This window comes from Symphalangus syndactylus, chromosome 11, assembly GCF_028878055.3.
Source record: "Symphalangus syndactylus isolate Jambi chromosome 11, NHGRI_mSymSyn1-v2.1_pri, whole genome shotgun sequence".
NCBI lineage: Eukaryota > Metazoa > Chordata > Mammalia > Primates > Hylobatidae > Symphalangus > Symphalangus syndactylus.
In genome coordinates this window covers 82819406-82838214 of record NC_072433.2, presented here as the reverse complement: position 1 = coordinate 82838214, position 18809 = coordinate 82819406, and the positions used below count along the sequence as shown (strand labels likewise).

General features: G+C 35.3%; 1 protein-coding gene across 2 annotated transcripts in view; it reads left to right on the top strand.

The window, feature by feature from the left end:
* Positions 1-18809, top strand: part of SKIC3 (SKI3 subunit of superkiller complex) — an 88750-nt gene that overhangs the window by 37784 nt on the left and 32157 nt on the right. The window contains exons 26-33 of one of the 2 annotated variants that reach the window (XM_055233349.2): positions 1040-1108; positions 2344-2418; positions 3380-3521; positions 6686-6779; positions 9390-9467; positions 12479-12603; positions 13420-13543; positions 17863-18084. In XM_055233349.2, the coding sequence (XP_055089324.1) occupies positions 1040-1108; positions 2344-2418; positions 3380-3521; positions 6686-6779; positions 9390-9467; positions 12479-12603; positions 13420-13543; positions 17863-18084 (929 nt within the window). The remainder of the gene's footprint in view (positions 1-1039; positions 1109-2343; positions 2419-3379; positions 3522-6685; positions 6780-9389; positions 9468-12478; positions 12604-13419; positions 13544-17862; positions 18085-18809) is intronic. The other variant, XM_063612283.1, reaches the window with a different exon arrangement.

Genomic DNA, 18809 nt, shown 5'->3' with positions numbered 1-18809 from the left:
TACTTGGATGCTTTACATTTTGGCTTTAGTAGATATTAATCTCTTTAAATAGCAAGTGTAATTTGTCATACTTGAGCAATTATACATTAGGCAATTAGAACTAAAGTGACTGGGAGTATGTTTATAGGTCATGTTTGGAAAGTTTCCACAAATCTATGGGTAATACCATGTCTGAACTGTTTTGTGTTTCAGCCAGTATATTGAATCTCATCCCAAAAAGCTTTTGCAATATTCTCAAGGATACGTTAAATCACTGCAAAAAAGACTGGATTTAGAAAATTGTAAATAGATTGAAGAAAATATTAATTTGGGTTTTAAAATACATGAACACTTTTTTTAAATTTAAATAAAACAATGTCTTAATAAGCTATGGATGTGGTTTTATTGTAGCATGGGATAGTTGTTGCCCATGACCTTACTTTTTAAAAACAGGAAAAATAGGACTGTTTCCTGCCATACATAGATTGTTGAGAAAATGGTATAAAGCAGTATGTAATAAAAAGTTATTTTTTGTAGCAGAAAAAAAAGCATCCGAGTTAATGTGTCCAAATTAGATATTTTTGAAGTTTCCTGATTGCTTAATGCAGAATTATGTTGTTGATCACTCCTTCTCTAGTAGCAGGTATAATACATGTCTAGGACTTCATTGGTTAGGACTTCATTGGTTGTGAGTTCTTATCCTCCCAGTTAAGCTAATGGAAAGGGGAATAGATAGCCTTATTTAATCATTGCCTTCAAACCTATGGCTAGCTAATGGATGGATGATTGGTTGGTTAAAAGTTCTGCAGACTACAAGGTAGAACCCTTTTTTGCTAGGGTTCAGAACTCCTAACCTGGGGAGAAATCTGTTGCACCCAGGAGTGTTCTAGAACTGTGTAGTTAAAACACTGCTTTAAGCATTGCTAATTATGCTTAAACAGTGAAATTTTATGTTCATACATATTTATGATGAGAGGTTTGACTTATGCTTTTTAAACATAAGTGATTTAATAAGTTTATAAAATGACTTGCTGTAATATTTTTTGCCTTTTTTTCCTAGCAAGCTCATGAAGCTTTCAAAATGGCCCAATCCCTTGATCCATCTTATTTAATGTGCTGGATTGGACAAGTAAGAAATATAACATATAGTTACTGATAAGCTTGTTGATATCAGTAACTGACTAATATGCATGACAGTGATAATAATGGTAACGGATAGCATTTGAGGGCTTACTTTGTGCCAGTCACTGTGCTCAGCTCTTTGTATACACTATTTCAGTTAATCTATCATCAGTTCTTTGAGATATGGTTGATGTTATACTCTCTTTAGAGTTGTGGAAATAGAAACTCAGAGCTCCTAAGTGTCATTCCTAAGGCCACAAAACTTGTAAGGATTTAACTCTGATTTGGGGGGCCTTTGAACACTTACCAGTCTGATATTAATTACTGTGCCTAAAAAATAAACCCAGAACTCTATTGTTTAACTCTCATGTACAAGAAAATGCACATTTACAAAGATCATTTTGAATATTATGTTTCTGTAAAATCTTCATATTTGATTGGTCACTTGTTTGTGAGTATTCTTTCCTCCCCAAATTTAGATTTTTGTATTGCCAAATAGGAATCAGGATACTTTGTTACTAGTCTGAGTCTGTTACCTACTGATATTTTTTTCTTTTTTTATCTCAACATATCACTTTTCTGGATTTTAATTTTCTCACCTGAAAAAGAAGGGGATTAGACTGAGTGGCCTCGAAGTTCTTGCCTGGTTGAGAAATTATAATGAATTAGTAAGCAGTCAGTTGCTTTGGTTCAGAGAGTAGGAGCATCACCCATATCAGAAAATTATTAATCAGGGTTTGGAGATCTTTTGTTGTATTTTAGACTCTTGGGCCTAATTCTAGTTAATTGGTGAAGCAAGTAGAGCTAGAAAGGCAAACTCCTGTTCCCATTCACTGTGGTAGCATCTGGGAGCAGTGGCATTACTATGCTAGCCTCTGTGTCGGCCATTGAACCCAGGGAGCCCGAGAATTTGCATTCTAACTGCTCCCAAGTGATGATTATGAGGCTGGTCCAAGGGACCTCACTTCGCGTAGTACTGCTCTAGGTCAGTAGATCTTAGATGATTATCAGAATCACTTTTTAATTTTTATTTTAAAAGTGTTTTTGGTTTTAAAAATAATTTATTGTAGCAGGTAACTGGAAGATTTAGTTAAAATAATAACAATAGAAGTGAAAAACTTAGGTTAACTTTGCTTTTAAGCTCAGCTAGTAAACCTTTGGTTCTTCTAGACAGTTTCATTTTGTATTATTATTGTTATTTTCTTTTAAACACAGTAAGAGTCTGTTTTTTTCCTTTTATAGGCTCTTATTGCTGAGGCAGTTGGAAGTTATGACACCATGGATCTCTTCAGGCACACTACAGAACTAAATATGCATGTAAGAATCTGAACATTCTTCTTGAGGATTCGTTAATGAGAAAAGTATTATCCTTGTTAAGGGAATAAATAGATATTGGGCTAGGCATAGTGGCTTATGCCTGTAACCCCAGTGATTTGGGATGCCAAGGCAGGAGGATTGCTTGAGGCTAGCCTGGACAACATAGCAAGACCCTGTCTCTTAAAAAAAAAAATTAAAAATTAGCCAGGTATGATGGTGTATACCTGTAGTCCTAGCTACTCAGGAGGCTGAGGCAGGAGGATTGTTTGAGTCCTGGAGTTTCAGGATACAATGAGCTATGATCACGCCATTGCACTCCAGCCTAGGCAACAGAGCAAGATTCTATCTCTAAGAAAAGGAAAAAGAAAATGAACAGATAGTGGTATTAGACGTTAATGATGTCAGTTTTTTTTATTCTTTATTCTTTCTTAGAAACAGATTAGTTGTCTTGAATTAAAGAACTACCATTTTTCTTTTTTCTACAACTTTCAAGAGCTGGTGAAGAAATGACATTGAGATTTAATAGATATAGTAGCAATCATATATTAATAGAATAGAAACTGAGACTCTAGGAAAAAGATAGACATGAGATAAGGAGTAGGCGTGGTAGACATTTCTAGATTACTTATGAAAATGTTTTAGAATTCATTTTTTTTTTTTTCTGGTCTGACCTTTGGCAATGGTGCTGGGGAGGGGAAAGCCAACCCATCAGGCAAGGCTCTGTTTTCTGCGTTTTATCCCATTTGATTCTTCTACTTAGGATTGGAGCAAGTAATTTCAATATGTTCTTAGCTGTGTTTTATCATAGCAACCCTTCATTTAAAGGTACTTTTAACACTTAAAGAACACTGAGATGTGATATTTATTGTAATGAAGTGCATCGTTTTATTTCTTACTATAATTTTTATTGGCATATTTATTATCCTATGTCCGCTTGTTAACACTGGTTTTTTTTACCAAGACCGAAGGAGCATTAGGTTATGCTTATTGGGTCTGCACAACATTGCAAGATAAAAGCAACAGAGAAACAGAGCTGTACCAGTACAACATCCTCCAGATGAATGCTATTCCAGCAGCACAAGTTGTTTTGAATAAATATGTAGGTAAGGTACCTGTTATATAATAGCAAGATATTTGAGTAACTATTGAAATAATTTAAATAATTTTTTTTTTCAAATTACGATGATTTTATTGGGAAGTAACTCCATCACAAGTCAAGGAGCATCTGTATTTTTTAAAGGGATTAAGAATTGAGAAAATGTATTTTATTAATCTACAAACATTTGTTATTAATTCCATCCAGTGTATTTTTCGTTTTGTAAGTTTGATTTGGGTCTTTTTTATATCTGCCCTTTATCTTCTCATCATGTTCATCTTTGCTCTACCTTGTTGAATATATAAAGAATATTTATAATAGTATTCTTGTCTGCTAATTCCACCTTTTCATTTCTCAATCTGTTCATTTCCATTGACTTTTCTCCTCTTTATGGGTCATATTTTCTTGAGTCTTGAAAGTACAAATTTAAATAATTTTTAAAATTAATTCATTTCAAATTAAATATTGGTGTTCTTTAAGACATGAATTTGCCTTCTTTTTGCAACGGCGAAGCAATCTTTACTTTGTAAATTTTAATAAAGGCTTTTGAAGAAAGATAAAAATTGTTACCTAATGATGCAAGAAAAAAGTAATTTCCTTGTTATAGTGGAGAGTGTATTAGGCTTTAATACACTCTCCACTATACACTCTACACTAGGACAGTTGCTGCTATTCTTGCTTTGCCTTTAATTTTCTCTGCAGTCTTAGGCCAAGTGTTTTACCACCCTTAACTTCTGTTTACTCCCTGAATAGTGGATATAACAATACCTGGATTGTAGAGTTGTGAGAACTAGATGAGATAATATAAACGAAGTGCCAAACCCAGTGCCTTTAGCTTCCCCACTTAACACCTAATTTTTCTTGAAGATATTGGAAAAATACGTTTAGGTTTAGGAAGTTGACAGAGTGGTGAAATTTTATTAACCATCTATTGTAATAATTTTCTGTCTTTTTAAATAAAACTACCATTGGGTTTTAATCTCTGCTCCACCACTTAGTATCCTTGACTGAAACCTTGGGCATGCTACCAAAATTCTCAACAAGGAAGTATTTATTGCTTAGTGTTTAAACAAGATGATTTGTACAAAATGTTATGCAGAGTGCCTGGCATATCCTAGATGCTCAAGAAATGTTAGTTTCATTAACTTTTGACAAAATACTAATAAAGAAGCAAGGAGTTTAAGCAAGAGTACTGAAAACAGTAGATATTGGCAGTCAAATAATATAAAGAATCAGATAAATTGTGAAAAACAGGAGAGAAAATGCCTCACTGTAGATATTGTGGGGATTGTGGCACTCTGCATGCATTTAGCCTGAGGCACTAGACTAGGCAATTAATTTACAAACATCAGCACTTAGGGTGGGTTTGCCTTAGGATGGGTGTGGCATGTGAAGGCATGGATCTCCTCATGCTTATTTTTTATTTATTTATTTTTTTTTTTGAGACAGAGTCTCGCTCTGTCACCCAGGCTGGAGTGCACTGGTGCAATCTCGGCTCACTGCAACTTTGCCTCCCAGATTCAAGCCATTCTCCTGCCTTAGCCTTCAGATTAGCAGGGAGGAATTACAGGTGCGTGCCACCATGTCTGGCTAATTTTTTGTTTTTAGTAGAGATGGGGTTTCACCGTATTAGCCAGGATGGTCTCAACCTCCTGACCTGGTGATCCACCCACCTCAGCCTCCCAAAGTGCTGGGATTACAGGCGTGGGCCACCATGCCTGGCCTTCATGCTTATTATAACTCAGTTTTGTTGACTCTTTCTTTTGTGACTTTAAGGATTTTTCAAGAATAACTTTGACTATGTGATTTTAACCTTAGTTGTTGATCTTAGAACCTAACAATCACGTAAGATATGGTTACAGTGTACTTTATTAAATAATCTAAAGGATTTGAAGGCTTACTTTCCACTACTACTTTTAAGTACATTAGATCAGATATGTTTCTTTTTCTACATTTTACCTTCATAGATGGGTAATCACCCAATGGGTTCACTTTGCCCGCTGCCTAGACAGAGCCAATTTATCAAGACAGGGGAATTGCAGTAGAATAAGAGTAATTCATGCAGAGCCGGCTGTGCGGAGGACTAGAGTTTTATTATTACCGAAATCAGTCTCCCCAAGCAAGCATTTGGGGATCAGCATTTTTAAGAATAATTTGGTGGATGGTGGTGGGCAGGCAGTGAGTCGGGGATGCTGATTGGTTGGGTCGGAGATGAAATCGTAGGGAATTGAAGCTGTCTTCTTGCACAGAGTCAGTTCCTGGGTGGGGGCCACAAGATCAGATGAGCCAGTTTATCAATCTGGGTGATGCCAGCTGATCCATCAAGTGTAGGCTCTGAATAGTGATGTTATCCCCAGGAGCAATTTGGGGAGGGTCAGAATCTTGTAGCCTCCAGCTGTATGACTCCTAAACCGTAATTAATCTTTTGACTAATTCGTTAGTCCTGCAAAGGCAGGTCTAGTCCCTAGGCAAGAAGGGGGTTTGTTCTGGGAAAGGGCTGTTGTCATCTTTGTTTCAAACTATAAACTATAAACCAAGTTCCTCCCAAAGTTAGTTTAGCCTACGCCCAGGAATGAACGAGGACAGCATGGAGGTTAGAAGCAAGATGGAGTTAGGTTGGATTTCTGTCACTGTCTCAGTTATAATTTTGAAATGGTGGTTTCAGATACATGATGTTTTTTGACATTAAAATTTCAAAATACTTCACCGAAAGTACCAAACTTACCTTCTGTTTCTAGTGTACAATACTGACTTTGTTATTTTTTTTAAATACATACATGTTGGAACAGAACGACCAAGAGAAATTATTGCTAAATTTAATCACAGGGAGGCTTAAGTAATTAGCCAAAGAACTGAATTTCTTTATAAATCTCATGACTGGTTTTAACAAGAACTATAATTTCAAGTTATTATATTTTTGGGCATAAAAATGTTTAAATTCTAAAATACAACTAAAAATCAAATATAACTATTAAACATTATTCAGTAATTAGAAGAGTTAATAAAGTTTTTACTGACATTGTATTCAAGATAAAATCAGGCCACTATTCTTAACAGTGTGAGTGATCTCAAGAGGTAATCTGGTATTTAAGATACTGAAAAAATAAAACTAATATTTTGTTAATATCATCAGTATGCATATGTAAAATGAAGATATTTCTCATTTTCTAGAAAGAATTCAGAATTATGCTCCAGCTTTCACAATGTTGGGTTACTTAAACGAACATCTACAACTGAAAAAGGAAGCAGCAAATGCATACCAAAGGTAAACTACATTTAATTGTGATAGATGCAGGAGGAAGATGAGGGGAAGGGTTCCTGGAGAATCTCTGACTGGCCTGTGCATTGGGAGAAGGGGGTGAAGCCAGGCGAAGTTCACGCCATTTGCAGGCAGGGAGGAGCCTGGCCTCTTCAGTTCTTGGGTGTGTGGCCTGGAATCAATCTGTTAGCAGGAACCCCTCTCGCTAACGGCGACCTGTTAGCAGGAACCCTTCTCGCTTTGCTGAGAGGTTTTTTTTCTTTTTCCCTTTTCACCCAATAAATCCATTCCCCTCACCCTTCAGTGTGTCTGCGTGCCTAACTTTTCCTAGTTGTGTGACAAGGACACGGTTTTAGCTGAACTAAGGAACAAAGTTCTACATCAATTGCAATGTTATCATTGTTTATTGGTTAGCTTTTCAAATGTTATTTTCATTCTCAGGAAGAAGGTACTAAATAATTGTTTTGACTCCTTTCCTGATGTTTCATTGTATACGATTATTACATCTTAGAAGATGAAAAGATGTGGTCCCAAATTTTCAGCTATATTTTGGTTTTTGTTGCTCATCTTAAGGAGGTGGGGTGGAGAAATTGAGAAAGAGAAATCAATAGAAAAGAAAGAAGAAACAAAACAAAAATCTTCTTAGATTTTTAGAAAACTCTGTCTTTTAAGAACTTGTCTAGCTTTATTAGATTTGAACATGTGTTCAATGAGACAAGAAATGAGAACTCTTGATGTGTTTGTTTGAATGACTTTAATATCTACTATGTATTTATTCATTTAATAAGTATTTGTTGACTACTGTGTGCCAAGCAGTGTTCTTGGCACTGGCTATTTTGCAGTAAATTTAAAAAGACGCCCTGTTCTCATGGAGCGTGTGTTCTGTGACTGAAGATACATGATAAGCTAATAAACATCTGTGATGATAGTAATTGCTAAGAAAGAAAATTAAAGTAGGGTAAAGGGCCAGAAAATGCAGGGCAGAAAGTGACATTTCAGGTGAGTTTAAGAATGGATAGATTTACTAAGGAGGCAGTTGAGGCCTGACTTCAGTGAACTGAGGCCACAAGCCACTTGTTTATCTGGCAGGACCATTCTAGGCAGAAGGAACAGCAAGAGAAGTGGAGAAGTGAAGGAGTGGATTTGGCATGTTTACAAAATAAGAAAGCCAGTCTGCCACAATGGAATGACCAGCTGGAGAGTGGTAGGAAATAAATCTACATAAATTTCTATGTAAATTAATGGATAGGTGATAAGAAAATAACTATTGATCTCATGACCAACTACTAGATGAAAAGTAAAAAGACCTGGTTGCCTAATCTCTGAGGCACATTATTGCCCTAAATCTAAATAAATATTTACAAGAAGCTTTGTCAGGTAAAAAATAATTGAGGTGTCCTGAATGCTTTGCCATATGCTTTTATGGATCTCTCCGTAGTTCAAAGGAGTAATCACTAGATGGTACTGGAGCCTGTGTAATCAAGAAGTTATTTTCCCAGGTGTGTATGGAAAGAAGTATATGAAAATAAGTGTATATGAAAAACCACTATTTGGCTTCTTTCAAAGCCAATAAACTTACCAGTAAACTGTATAAATATGACAGACTGCAATAGTGAGCAAGATTTTTAAACAGAGAAAACTAGGCAGCTAGGGTGTTTGCTATTTTTTTTTTTTGGTACATATCGTTCTTATTGCAGATATTGTGAATCTAACATTGGTTACACCTTAGGCTTAAAATGGCATCTCCATAGTCACTTGGGTGTATGTACCACTTTCTTGACTGATCATCACTGCTGTTTTCTGCTTTAAACAAGTATTCGATCGTTGAAACCACAGATTAGGCATACATCTAAATGGGGGTATAGTTTTTCATCTCTATAATACTGTCTTTAGGCTTCTCTAGCAAATTCTTGTTTTTCATGCAACATCAGGGAGATAAAAAGTCTTTCTTGGCTATTTCTCCCTAGCCAGTCCTCTTTAAATAGGAAAGAAAATAAAAACCAAAAATCTTGTTAAATATCCAACTCTTTTTAGTTGTTAAGACATTTCCCTGCCTGCCCATAGGGAACTGAGCATGAGAAGGAAATACACGTTGTCAGCAGGTTATTTATTCCAATCCTTGAGGGACTTCTAGTGACTAGTCCCCTTCCCTCAACTTACTTTTCTTTAAATATTTTTCTGTATGTACAAGCAAGGGCACGTGAAAGCATTCAATTTCCTGGCTTCCTAACTCAAACTACTAATATATAAATAGTTTCAAGAGTGTTTTCTATCAACTCCAAATATGTCAAAACTTTAAGCTGTGACATAGTCATTTCCCATATTTAGATTTTTGAAATATTTAAAACTCAAATGTAATAAATGATTTCACTTACTAAGAGGTCATTTAGGTGTTATTTTCCTGACAGTCTAAAATCTAAATATATATAAGTGCTTTTATGGTACCAACTTAATAAAATATGAATAAGCTATTGTAACTAGCACCAAACAATTAGTAGAATTAATTCGGTTAATTAATTTGGTTAAATGAACAAAAATCTGTGGATTCAGCTAAAGAGGAAGGTAACAGAATGCTATTGCACAGAGATAAATTAAAATACCTTTTTTTTTTTTAAGGGCAATTTTGTTGTTACAGACTGCAGAAGACCAAGATACTTACAATGTTGCAATAAGAAATTACGGCAGATTGTTATGGTAAGCATAGTTTTTCTCCATTAATTCTGTCAATTGATTGTATTTTTCTGGTGAAAGCTATGGGACTGGTGATATGCTGACTAGTTCCCAGAATACTGGGACATGTAGGATACATAATTTCCACAGAAACGGGCTCTGTTAACAGTTTCCTATACCTATAATGATAACCAACGCCAGTGTGCTTTATATGGAGCAGAGTTAGAACTCACGGTTTGCTGACTGGAGATGAGAACATTTGGAAGAGAGGTAGTGGCCGTCTCTAATAGTAGAAGCCTAGTTAATTGGAAGAGGAATTAGATTTATTCTGATTTGCTATCTATTCTTAAACTGGGGATGGACATTAGGGGTCTAGTAACCTTTTTGAAATAGTACACAAAAATTGTTGCGTGGGTACCTTTTGGGGATGGGGAAGGAGCTCTGTATCTTTCCTCAGTTTTTCAGAGACTTCTAACTCTAAAAAAGAATAAAAGAAAGAAACATTAAGAACCAATTGTTTTAGAGAGTAGAACTAGGACCAGAGAATAGAAATATTGTAGGAGGAAGGTTTTTGATTCAAGTTAAGGCAGCATCCTAGAGCTGCCCTAAAGTTGAATGGTACAGTTCGAAAAACAGTGTTAAAACTATACTTTGATGTCTTAGGATTAGTGCTACATCTTTTAAGGAGCTACCTTGTAGACCTTAGGTAGCCAGTTATTTTCTTTCATAATTGTGTACCTGAATTATATCCAAAATTGGAAAATTGCACTGTTCTGACTGCCACTCCTTTGAATTATTTTAAACTGTTAATATTTAAAAGTTGAAAAAAATATTTAAAAGTTGAGAGAGCTGTCAGTTCCAAGATTTTGTTGAAGCAGAGGACAGATATATTGTATGGAATAAAGTATCTGTTCTTTTTAGTTTTGATGTTTTATATAATCTAAATACTAATGTAAGTATTTTAGAAGAAAACGTATACCTTCCATTGAAAACAGATGATGTTTTTTAATTTACTTTTATTGTGAAATGTATGAAATGTGCAAACATGCAGTAAGTAATAGAATGATTTAATGAAAAGTCACCAATCAAATTATATCTTAAAATTCTGTCAGCTTGCTTCAGGTTACTTTCTCTCTCTCTCTCTTTTTTTTTTTTTGGAGATGGAGTCTCACACTGTTGCCCGGGCTGGAGTGCAGTGGCACGATCTCGGCTCACTGCAACCTCCACCTCTGGGGTTCAAGAGATTCTCCTGCCTCAGCCTCCCAAGTAGCTGGGATTACAGGTGCCCACCACCACGCCCAGCTAATTTCTTGTATTTTTAGTAGAGACGGAGTTTCACTGTGTTGGCCAGGCTGGTCTCAAACTCCTGAGCTCGTGATTCGCCCGCCTTGGTCTCCCAAAGTGCTGGAATTACAGGCGTGAGCCACCGAGCCCAGCCTTCAGGTTACTTTTTCCAAAAAAATTTCAGATAAATTTGTTGAAGCACCCACATTCCCTTCTGTAGTTCCATTCTTTTCTCCACAAAAGCACGCACATCTTCTTAGAAGATAGTGTTCATTTAAAGAAATACTTTTAATATATATGTATGTATGTATCCAAAAACAATCAAAGGTAGTTCCCTTTCCTTTATCAAAATTTGAGTATTGATTTTATAAGTCCTTTCACTTTTATAAAACTTATTTAGAAGTGAAGGTTGCTTATATTTTTAGCCCCCATTAATATCCTCAGAGATTAAAAAGATTTTATAAAAAGATTTCCACAACAAATTAAAAATAAAAACAGATTCAGGTTATACTGATGGATACCAGAAAGAAGAATCTCAGATACAGTGTTTCTCTTCAGGTGATGGCAGTTGAGCTTATAGAAGTTCCTTTTATCTGTAAGCAAAAACAAGTTATTTTTCTGTATTAATAAATATTGCACTTTAGTATATATTACAGTTTATATTTTCCTCCCTCTTTTTTTTTTTTTCTTTTAAGATGGAATTTCTCTCTTGTTGCCCAGGCTGGAGTGCAGTGATGTGATCTCGGCTCATTGCAACTTCTGCCTCGTGGGTTCAAGTGATTCTCCTGCCTCAACCTTTACAGTAGCTGGAATTACACGTGCCCACCACCACGCCTGGGTAATTTTTGTATTTTTTTAGTTGAGACGGGGTTTCATCATGTTGGCCAGGCTGGTCTTGAACTCCTGACTTCAAGTGATCCCCCTGTCTTGGCCTCCCAAAGTGCTGGGCTTACAGGTGTGAGCCACTGTGCCCGGCCTCCTCTCACTTAAACATAAAAAGGAATAATATTTTGTTTGTGGAATTTTAGCGTATCTGTATGCCCTCCAAAAAAGAAGAAAGAATGTGCAGGTAAACAGTTTACACAAAAGATAGGTTTGATTCTGACTAGGCATTTTATGACTTCTTAAGCTTCGCAAAGATGCTAGAACCATACTCATAGGGTAATATTTAATTAAGTATTCAGCTTAAAAAAATTAGACATCCGTATAAAAGTCAACTTGAAATTATTTTTATAATTTGGGATTTTAATTAAAGTTTGTTAAAAAAAAAGAGACACTTTGTAATTTAGTAGACCACTATAAAAAAGGAAGTACACATGAAATTATCAAAAGAAACTTAGTGTAAATTTTTTTTTTTTTTTTTTTGAGAGGAGTCTTGCTCTGTTTTGCCCAGGCTGGAGTGCAGTGGCACAATCTCAGCTCACTACAACCTCTGCCTCCTAGGTTCAAGCAATTCAACTGCCTCAGCCTCCTGAGCAGCTAGGATTACAGGCATGTGCCACCACGTCAGGCTAATTTTTGTATTTTTAGTAGAGACAGGGTTTCACCATGTTGGCCAGGCTGGTCTCGAACTCCTGACCTTGTGATCCTCCCCCCGACCCCCGGCCCCGCACTTGGCCTCCCAAAATGCTGGGATTACAGATGTGAGTCACCGCGCCCAGCCCAGCTTAGTGTAATTGTATCTCAGTATTTTGATGATACACACCAGAATTACTTTTGATACTAAAAGTAAGTTGTGTTTTACTTCTTAGTTCCATTGGTGAATATGATAAAGCTATCCAGGCTTTTAAGTCAACACCCCTTGAAGAGTTAGAAGACATCATAGGTTTTGCATTGGCTTTATTCATGAAAGGGCTTTATAAAGAGAGCAGCAAAGGTAAGTACATTGCTCTGAAGCTAAGGACACATCTAGAGTTGAGTTTCCTCATGATGAGCGTACATACAGAAAGATGTAATAACGAGATGGGGTGGGGGTTGCAATGTTTATTAAAATCTGACTAGGAGTCAGGAGCGATACTAGTAGGCACTTTTTATCTGTTACCTCATTTAGAATGTTATTATGATGAATAGTCTTTATAGTAGTGTTATGAGCTGAGTATTCATTATACAGATGAGGGAACTGGGGCCCAAGATCACTTACGGCAGATATGTAACTTAGCATTTGAAAACAAATGTTTACTACTCTACACTGCTTAGATGTTAATTTCTGATAAATGAAGACCTCAACCATTGTTAGTAATAGATTTTGATTTTTCCAAATATGTTAAATGATGCATTTTCACATATATGGGCTTAGCCCACATGTGTATAGAGCATTGAAGTATCTACTGCTTGAAGGAGTTGCTGGGCTGCACGTGGGAATTTTGGTGATATCTCAGTGGATGCAGGCCTCTGCTTCTGGCCCAAGTTGGCTCTTAAAGACAGTGACCTAGATCCCCACATAGATTCTGAAGGTAGAAGTTAGAGATTGTCACATAATAATCCTAATGATACCTCAGAATCACCTTAGAACAGTGAAAACAAGTTAGATTAGTATAAATTTTTATTCTATCTGCTTGAAAACAGGAGAATACAAAGATATAATTGTATTTAGACCTTTCTGAAAAATGGGATTTGGAAAGGAAAAATCCCATGCTTCATCAATCAGGATGGCTTTTATATTGTTTTGTTTGTTTTCAATTCTATGTAACAGCCTATGAGAGAGCCTTGTCTATTGTTGAATCGGAGCAAGACAAAGCCCATATCTTGACAGCTCTGGCAATAACTGAATATAAACAAGGAAAAATGGATGTAGCCAAGACATTGCTATTTAAATGGTATGTATAGTTGACATCAACACTTAACATGACCAGATACTTAGATATTTGGGTTGAGATTTGGAGCAATGTAAAATGAAGTTCTTCATGTTTTAGGAACTTTTGGGTGAACAAAAGGGATTGGGCCTACCTGGTTCTAAATTGATAGTGACAGGTGGAGCTACAGACTGTGATTTAATTCTTATCCCTTAATCTATTGGATTCTCCAAAACTGTCCAATACACTGTTGCATATTATTTGTTTTTTTTAAAAGAGAAACTGATCACCTGATAAGTAGTATCTTAAAATTTTAATGAAGATAGTTGTAATGAAGCCTTACCTTTTGGCTTCTTGGATTCTCAAAGAGATATTTTCTACTTTCCTTTTCAAGATAACCTGTTAAAAGGTTCATTTAAAGGTAAATCTTTTTAAAAATGTGTAACAAAACTTAAAACTATTTCTGTATTTTTGGAGTAAGTTAATAAAATAACGACTTGTGTTATTTGTGGTTACTTATATAATGCTTTTTAACTTCTTGAAGATTAGCTTTTTGAAAAGTGGCCTTAATTCTTTCACAAGCAGTAGTAATTAATGTATGCTATTGAACAGTGGCCTCAGTGAGTGTTTTATTGGCATTTTTGAGTGATACCAATCTTCATGGTACAGAGATATCCTCCCATTGCAAAAAGCTTGTATCTTTGCCTCCCACCCACTAAGTGCTAATATTAGCACTCCTCAGTCATTGTGACAACAAAAAAATTGCCTCTGTAACTACCCCATCTCCAAAGGTGGGGGGATGGAGATGGTTAGATGGTACTGGTTGAGAACGAGGTCTATAGGATACACTTTACATTTGTTTATTTGATGTAATGCCTTTGTCTTATCCTGTGCCATTACAGTCATTTCCTTGTCTAATAAATAAGCATTTTTTTTTCTTCCTCTTTGTTGGTTAGGAAAAACCAACCCATTTAAAAGGAAATCCTGTCACTTTACATGGCTATATCCTTTTAACATGTATCTATGGTTATGTATGACGTGTTCCAAGAACCAATTTGCAAATGGCTTGGTGACAAGAATCATAGATACTAATGATTACTGCACTTATCAAGGGCAAAAGTAACCCCATATTAGAGTCATTAGATTAGTCTTTGGTTACTGCTTAAGACAGGAAATGAAAGTGGGAAAAAATATATATATGGGAAAAAAATATATATATATACAATCTTTTTTTCTTTTTTTCCCCTTCCCCTATGTGAAAGAAAACCTTTACCCCTATGTTTTATGTTGTTGGATCCAAGCCTAGGTTTTTTGTTTTTTATGTTTCTTTCTTTGTTTTTGATTTTCTGCATGTCTTCACCCAAACTTGACACTACCAACTGCTTCCATCTCTACTCGCTGGCATTCTTTTGTTTGATTTTCTTTCTATGAAAAGTTCAGTTACTTAGTCTATATTGCTGTTGTTTGGCATTCATATGTTGGGAACTGAGCAGTGTACTAGACACTGATTTAAGGGGAATAGGATTAAGTTCATTATGGGAAAAAAATCTGGTTACCAACTTTATAGACTTTATGATAATAAGTAACCATGTGTAAAATCCTTAGAACATAGTAAAAGACAACATACAGATATTGAGCATTTAGTCCGTGTTTGCTTAATATTAGAATGTAGTCATTTCAGTCATAATTTAGATTTTGTTTATTATTAAGTATTAAAGTAGGTAGATTTTTTTTCCTTTGAGCAAGGCACAAAGTAGAGTTTCTTTTTTTGTTATCAATATTGAAATTTATATTTTACTATTTGCTTTTTGGCTTTTTTAGTTGTACCCATTAGCCATGTGGTTATTTGCTAGACATGACACTGACTGACATACTTCCATGTTTGGACACATATGTATTCACTCTTATTGTAAAAAGAGTTACTATGGATACTTTAAGCTATTTACTTCACAACTGCCTCAGAAAATTCATGATTTCATACCTGTTTGTCAAAATGAAGTACAAAACTTATAATTTCCCCATTCCAAAAATAGTCCAAAGACGTAATGGTAGCTATGTGACATTTTATAATGTTATAAATATTTCTGTTATATTTCAGTGAGCATTGTTTAAAACTTAGACCTGCTAAATTATTAGTTTATTTTTCATATAAGGTCATTTAAATGAAAAGTGATTAAAATATATCTTTCCTACATTGCCATCTACAAAGCATCCGATATTACAGATGTTAGATTGCATCTCAGTGTTAAATCTTCACCAATAGATGTACTTATGTAAATCATGAAAATTCTACTTATAACTATAGAAGTGAATTGTGGACGTAAAATGGTTATATCATTTGGATAATGGCACTAGGCAGCATTTGTATAATAACTAATGGCAAAAATTCATGGTTAGTGATGTATAAAATAAAATATTCTTTGAGTAAAATATTCCCTTTATTAATGTTGTAGAAGGGGGGATACAACAAGGAACTAACGATTTGTATGACAGTGTTAGATATTATTTTGATTTTAGTATTTCCTGTTTTGGTTTATTTGCATCTTAGAAGAGCATAATAACATTGTTTGATGAAGCCTAATTATGCTGGACTGTTTTGACCTGGTTTAACCCTTCTGGTAGGAATTTAGGGATGAAAACTGAATAGTCTTTGCCCAGAGTGACACTACACTCTAGAATTTCTGCTTTGGAGAATACTCAGTTCTAACTTGTGATTCCTGGTACAACAAACTTTATTTTTCTAGCCTAGCAATGATCTAGAAGCAGAGGAATCCCAGTGCCTTTTAAAAGTTATTATGTAGTTTTCTTTTAAAAAGCTCCTGTTTTTGGAAAGTAGAATTTATGGGTACAACATCTGTTCATTATTTGTACATAAAATAAAACCACTTAAGTAAAAAAAAAAATTTTTTTTAATTCCTTTATTTTTATTACAGTATAAAATTCGTAATAATTCTTATAAGTTTGGTTGTTAGTGGAGAGCTAAGATTTTCTTTATTTAAATTAACTGGGATTCCTAAACATTAATGAATTTTCCTCCATAAGGCTAAGTCAGATTTTACAGTTGAAAGAGGAAAAAAAATGCTAGATGTTTACCTATAAAATGTAAATTATCCTTACATTATAAAAATACTCATTTGGAGTATAGTGGATATAGAGACAATTTGTACTTATTATGTAAAGTGCTGGTTTCAATACCATAGAGCAAATAGGACAAATCTTTATCAGAAAGATAAAAATCATATTTTAATTGAAGAATTTTTTTATTATTTATACCTTCTAAGATTTTATTGGAACTCAACATTTTAGCAAAATTGTGCTAATTACTTACCTGGAACTGAAACTCAAAGAAGCGAATTTATATTTGTTTCTAAAACGTAGTGTATTAGTTAGTTCTCACACTGCTATAAGAAATACCTGAGACTGGGTAATTTACAGAGAAAAGAGGTTAAATTGGCTCAAGGTTCTGCAGGCTGTACAGGAAGTATGGCAGCATTGCTTCTAGGGTGGCCTCAGGAAACTTATAATCATGACAGGAAGTGAAGGGGAAGCAGGCATGTTTTACACAGCCAGAGCAGGAGGAAGAGAAAAGTGCTGCACACTTTTAAACAACCAGATCACGTGAGAATTCACTATACAGTACCAAATGGAGATGGTGCTAAACCATTCATGAGAACTCTGCCTCATGATCCAATCACCTCCCACTAGACCCACCGCCAACACTGGGGATTACAATTCAACATGGAATTTGGGCGGAGACACAGGTCCAAACCATATCACCTATATGTAATGACCAGAAAATAAGTTTGGCTTTTGTTGCTCTGTGAAAAGTCATTGATGCTTTTAACTGCTTCAGTCAGGGAAATTGTGATCTCTAAACACCAAGAAACTTGCTTTTATATTAATCTTAAAGTTGAGTTTAATTTGGTGAATCTTTACGTAAATTGCTTTTTATACTAAATAATGTTTTAATAGTTAGAGATAAAGACTACTCTAGTCATAGGCCGGGCGCGGTGGCTCACGCCTGTAATCCCAGCACTTTGGGAGGCCGAGGCGGGTGGATCACGAGGTCAGGAGATCGAGACCATCCTTGGCTAACATGGTGAAACCCCGTCTCTATTAAAAATACAAAAAATTATCCAGGTGTGGTGGCGGGCGCCTGTAGTCCCAGCTACTCGGGAGGCTAAGGCAGGAGAATGGCGTGAACCCGGGAGGTGGAGCTTGCAGTGAGCCAAGATTGCGCCACTGTACTCCAGCCTGGGCGACAGAGCGAGACTCCATCTCAAAAAAAAAAAAAAAGACTACTCTAGTCATAACTAATAGATAATTTTAAAATATATTTACAGCTCTATCTTAAAGGAACCAACCACAGAAAGCCTTCAAGCCCTGTGTGCTCTAGGGTTGGCAATGCAGGATGCTACACTGTCAAAAGCAGCACTTAATGAGTTACTGAAGCACATCAAACACAAAGACAGTAATTATCAGAGGTGCCTTCTTACATCAGCGATTTATGCACTCCAAGGCCGCAGTGTGGCAGTGCAAAAACAAGTATCTAAAGCTATTCACAGGTAAATTCTGTATTTGTGAACTTGGAACCTAATTATACTTGATATGGTTGCATTTGACATTTGGACTTTATTAATCCTATAAAATAAGGTAAGAATATACATTTGAAAACCAAACCCTGGTTTTATGAAATTTTACACAGGACCAGGTAACTGATGGTATATGTAATTTTACCTATAAGGATTGTGGTTTTTTAATTCAATTGATAAGTTTGGCCCTTAGGTTAAGGCCCAAACTTTGTTTTGCTATTAAAGCTCTTAATTCCCAAGTTTGTACTATTCTTAGTCTGTTGTCTGGTACTGTCTAGATTGATGGTTTTAGTAATTTTTAGCCATGTAAAGATTCATTAATTTCTTCAAAATTTGAAAAAAGGAAAACTGTCATTAGCAGCAGTGGTTAATTATTATATTTTATTTTTAGCAGTAAAGTGTCATGTCTGTAGTCTCTTTTCCTTTCAGAGTTCATTTTCTATTAACAATCTTTGCTGGTTTTTTTTTTAGTTATTTTGATATAAAGCTTATTCCTTATGTCATTTTTATTAGCAGTCATCTTCCTGCCATGTAGTATTACTTATCCTATAATTTTTAATCTCTTTGTGTTTGAACACAAATGTGTTAAATTTCCTTAACTTTTCTTAATTATCTCATGACTTTATAATCATCCATTGTTGATTTTTTCTTCTTATTTTCATAAAGACTGTTGATGTATATAAGTGATATAAAGTATG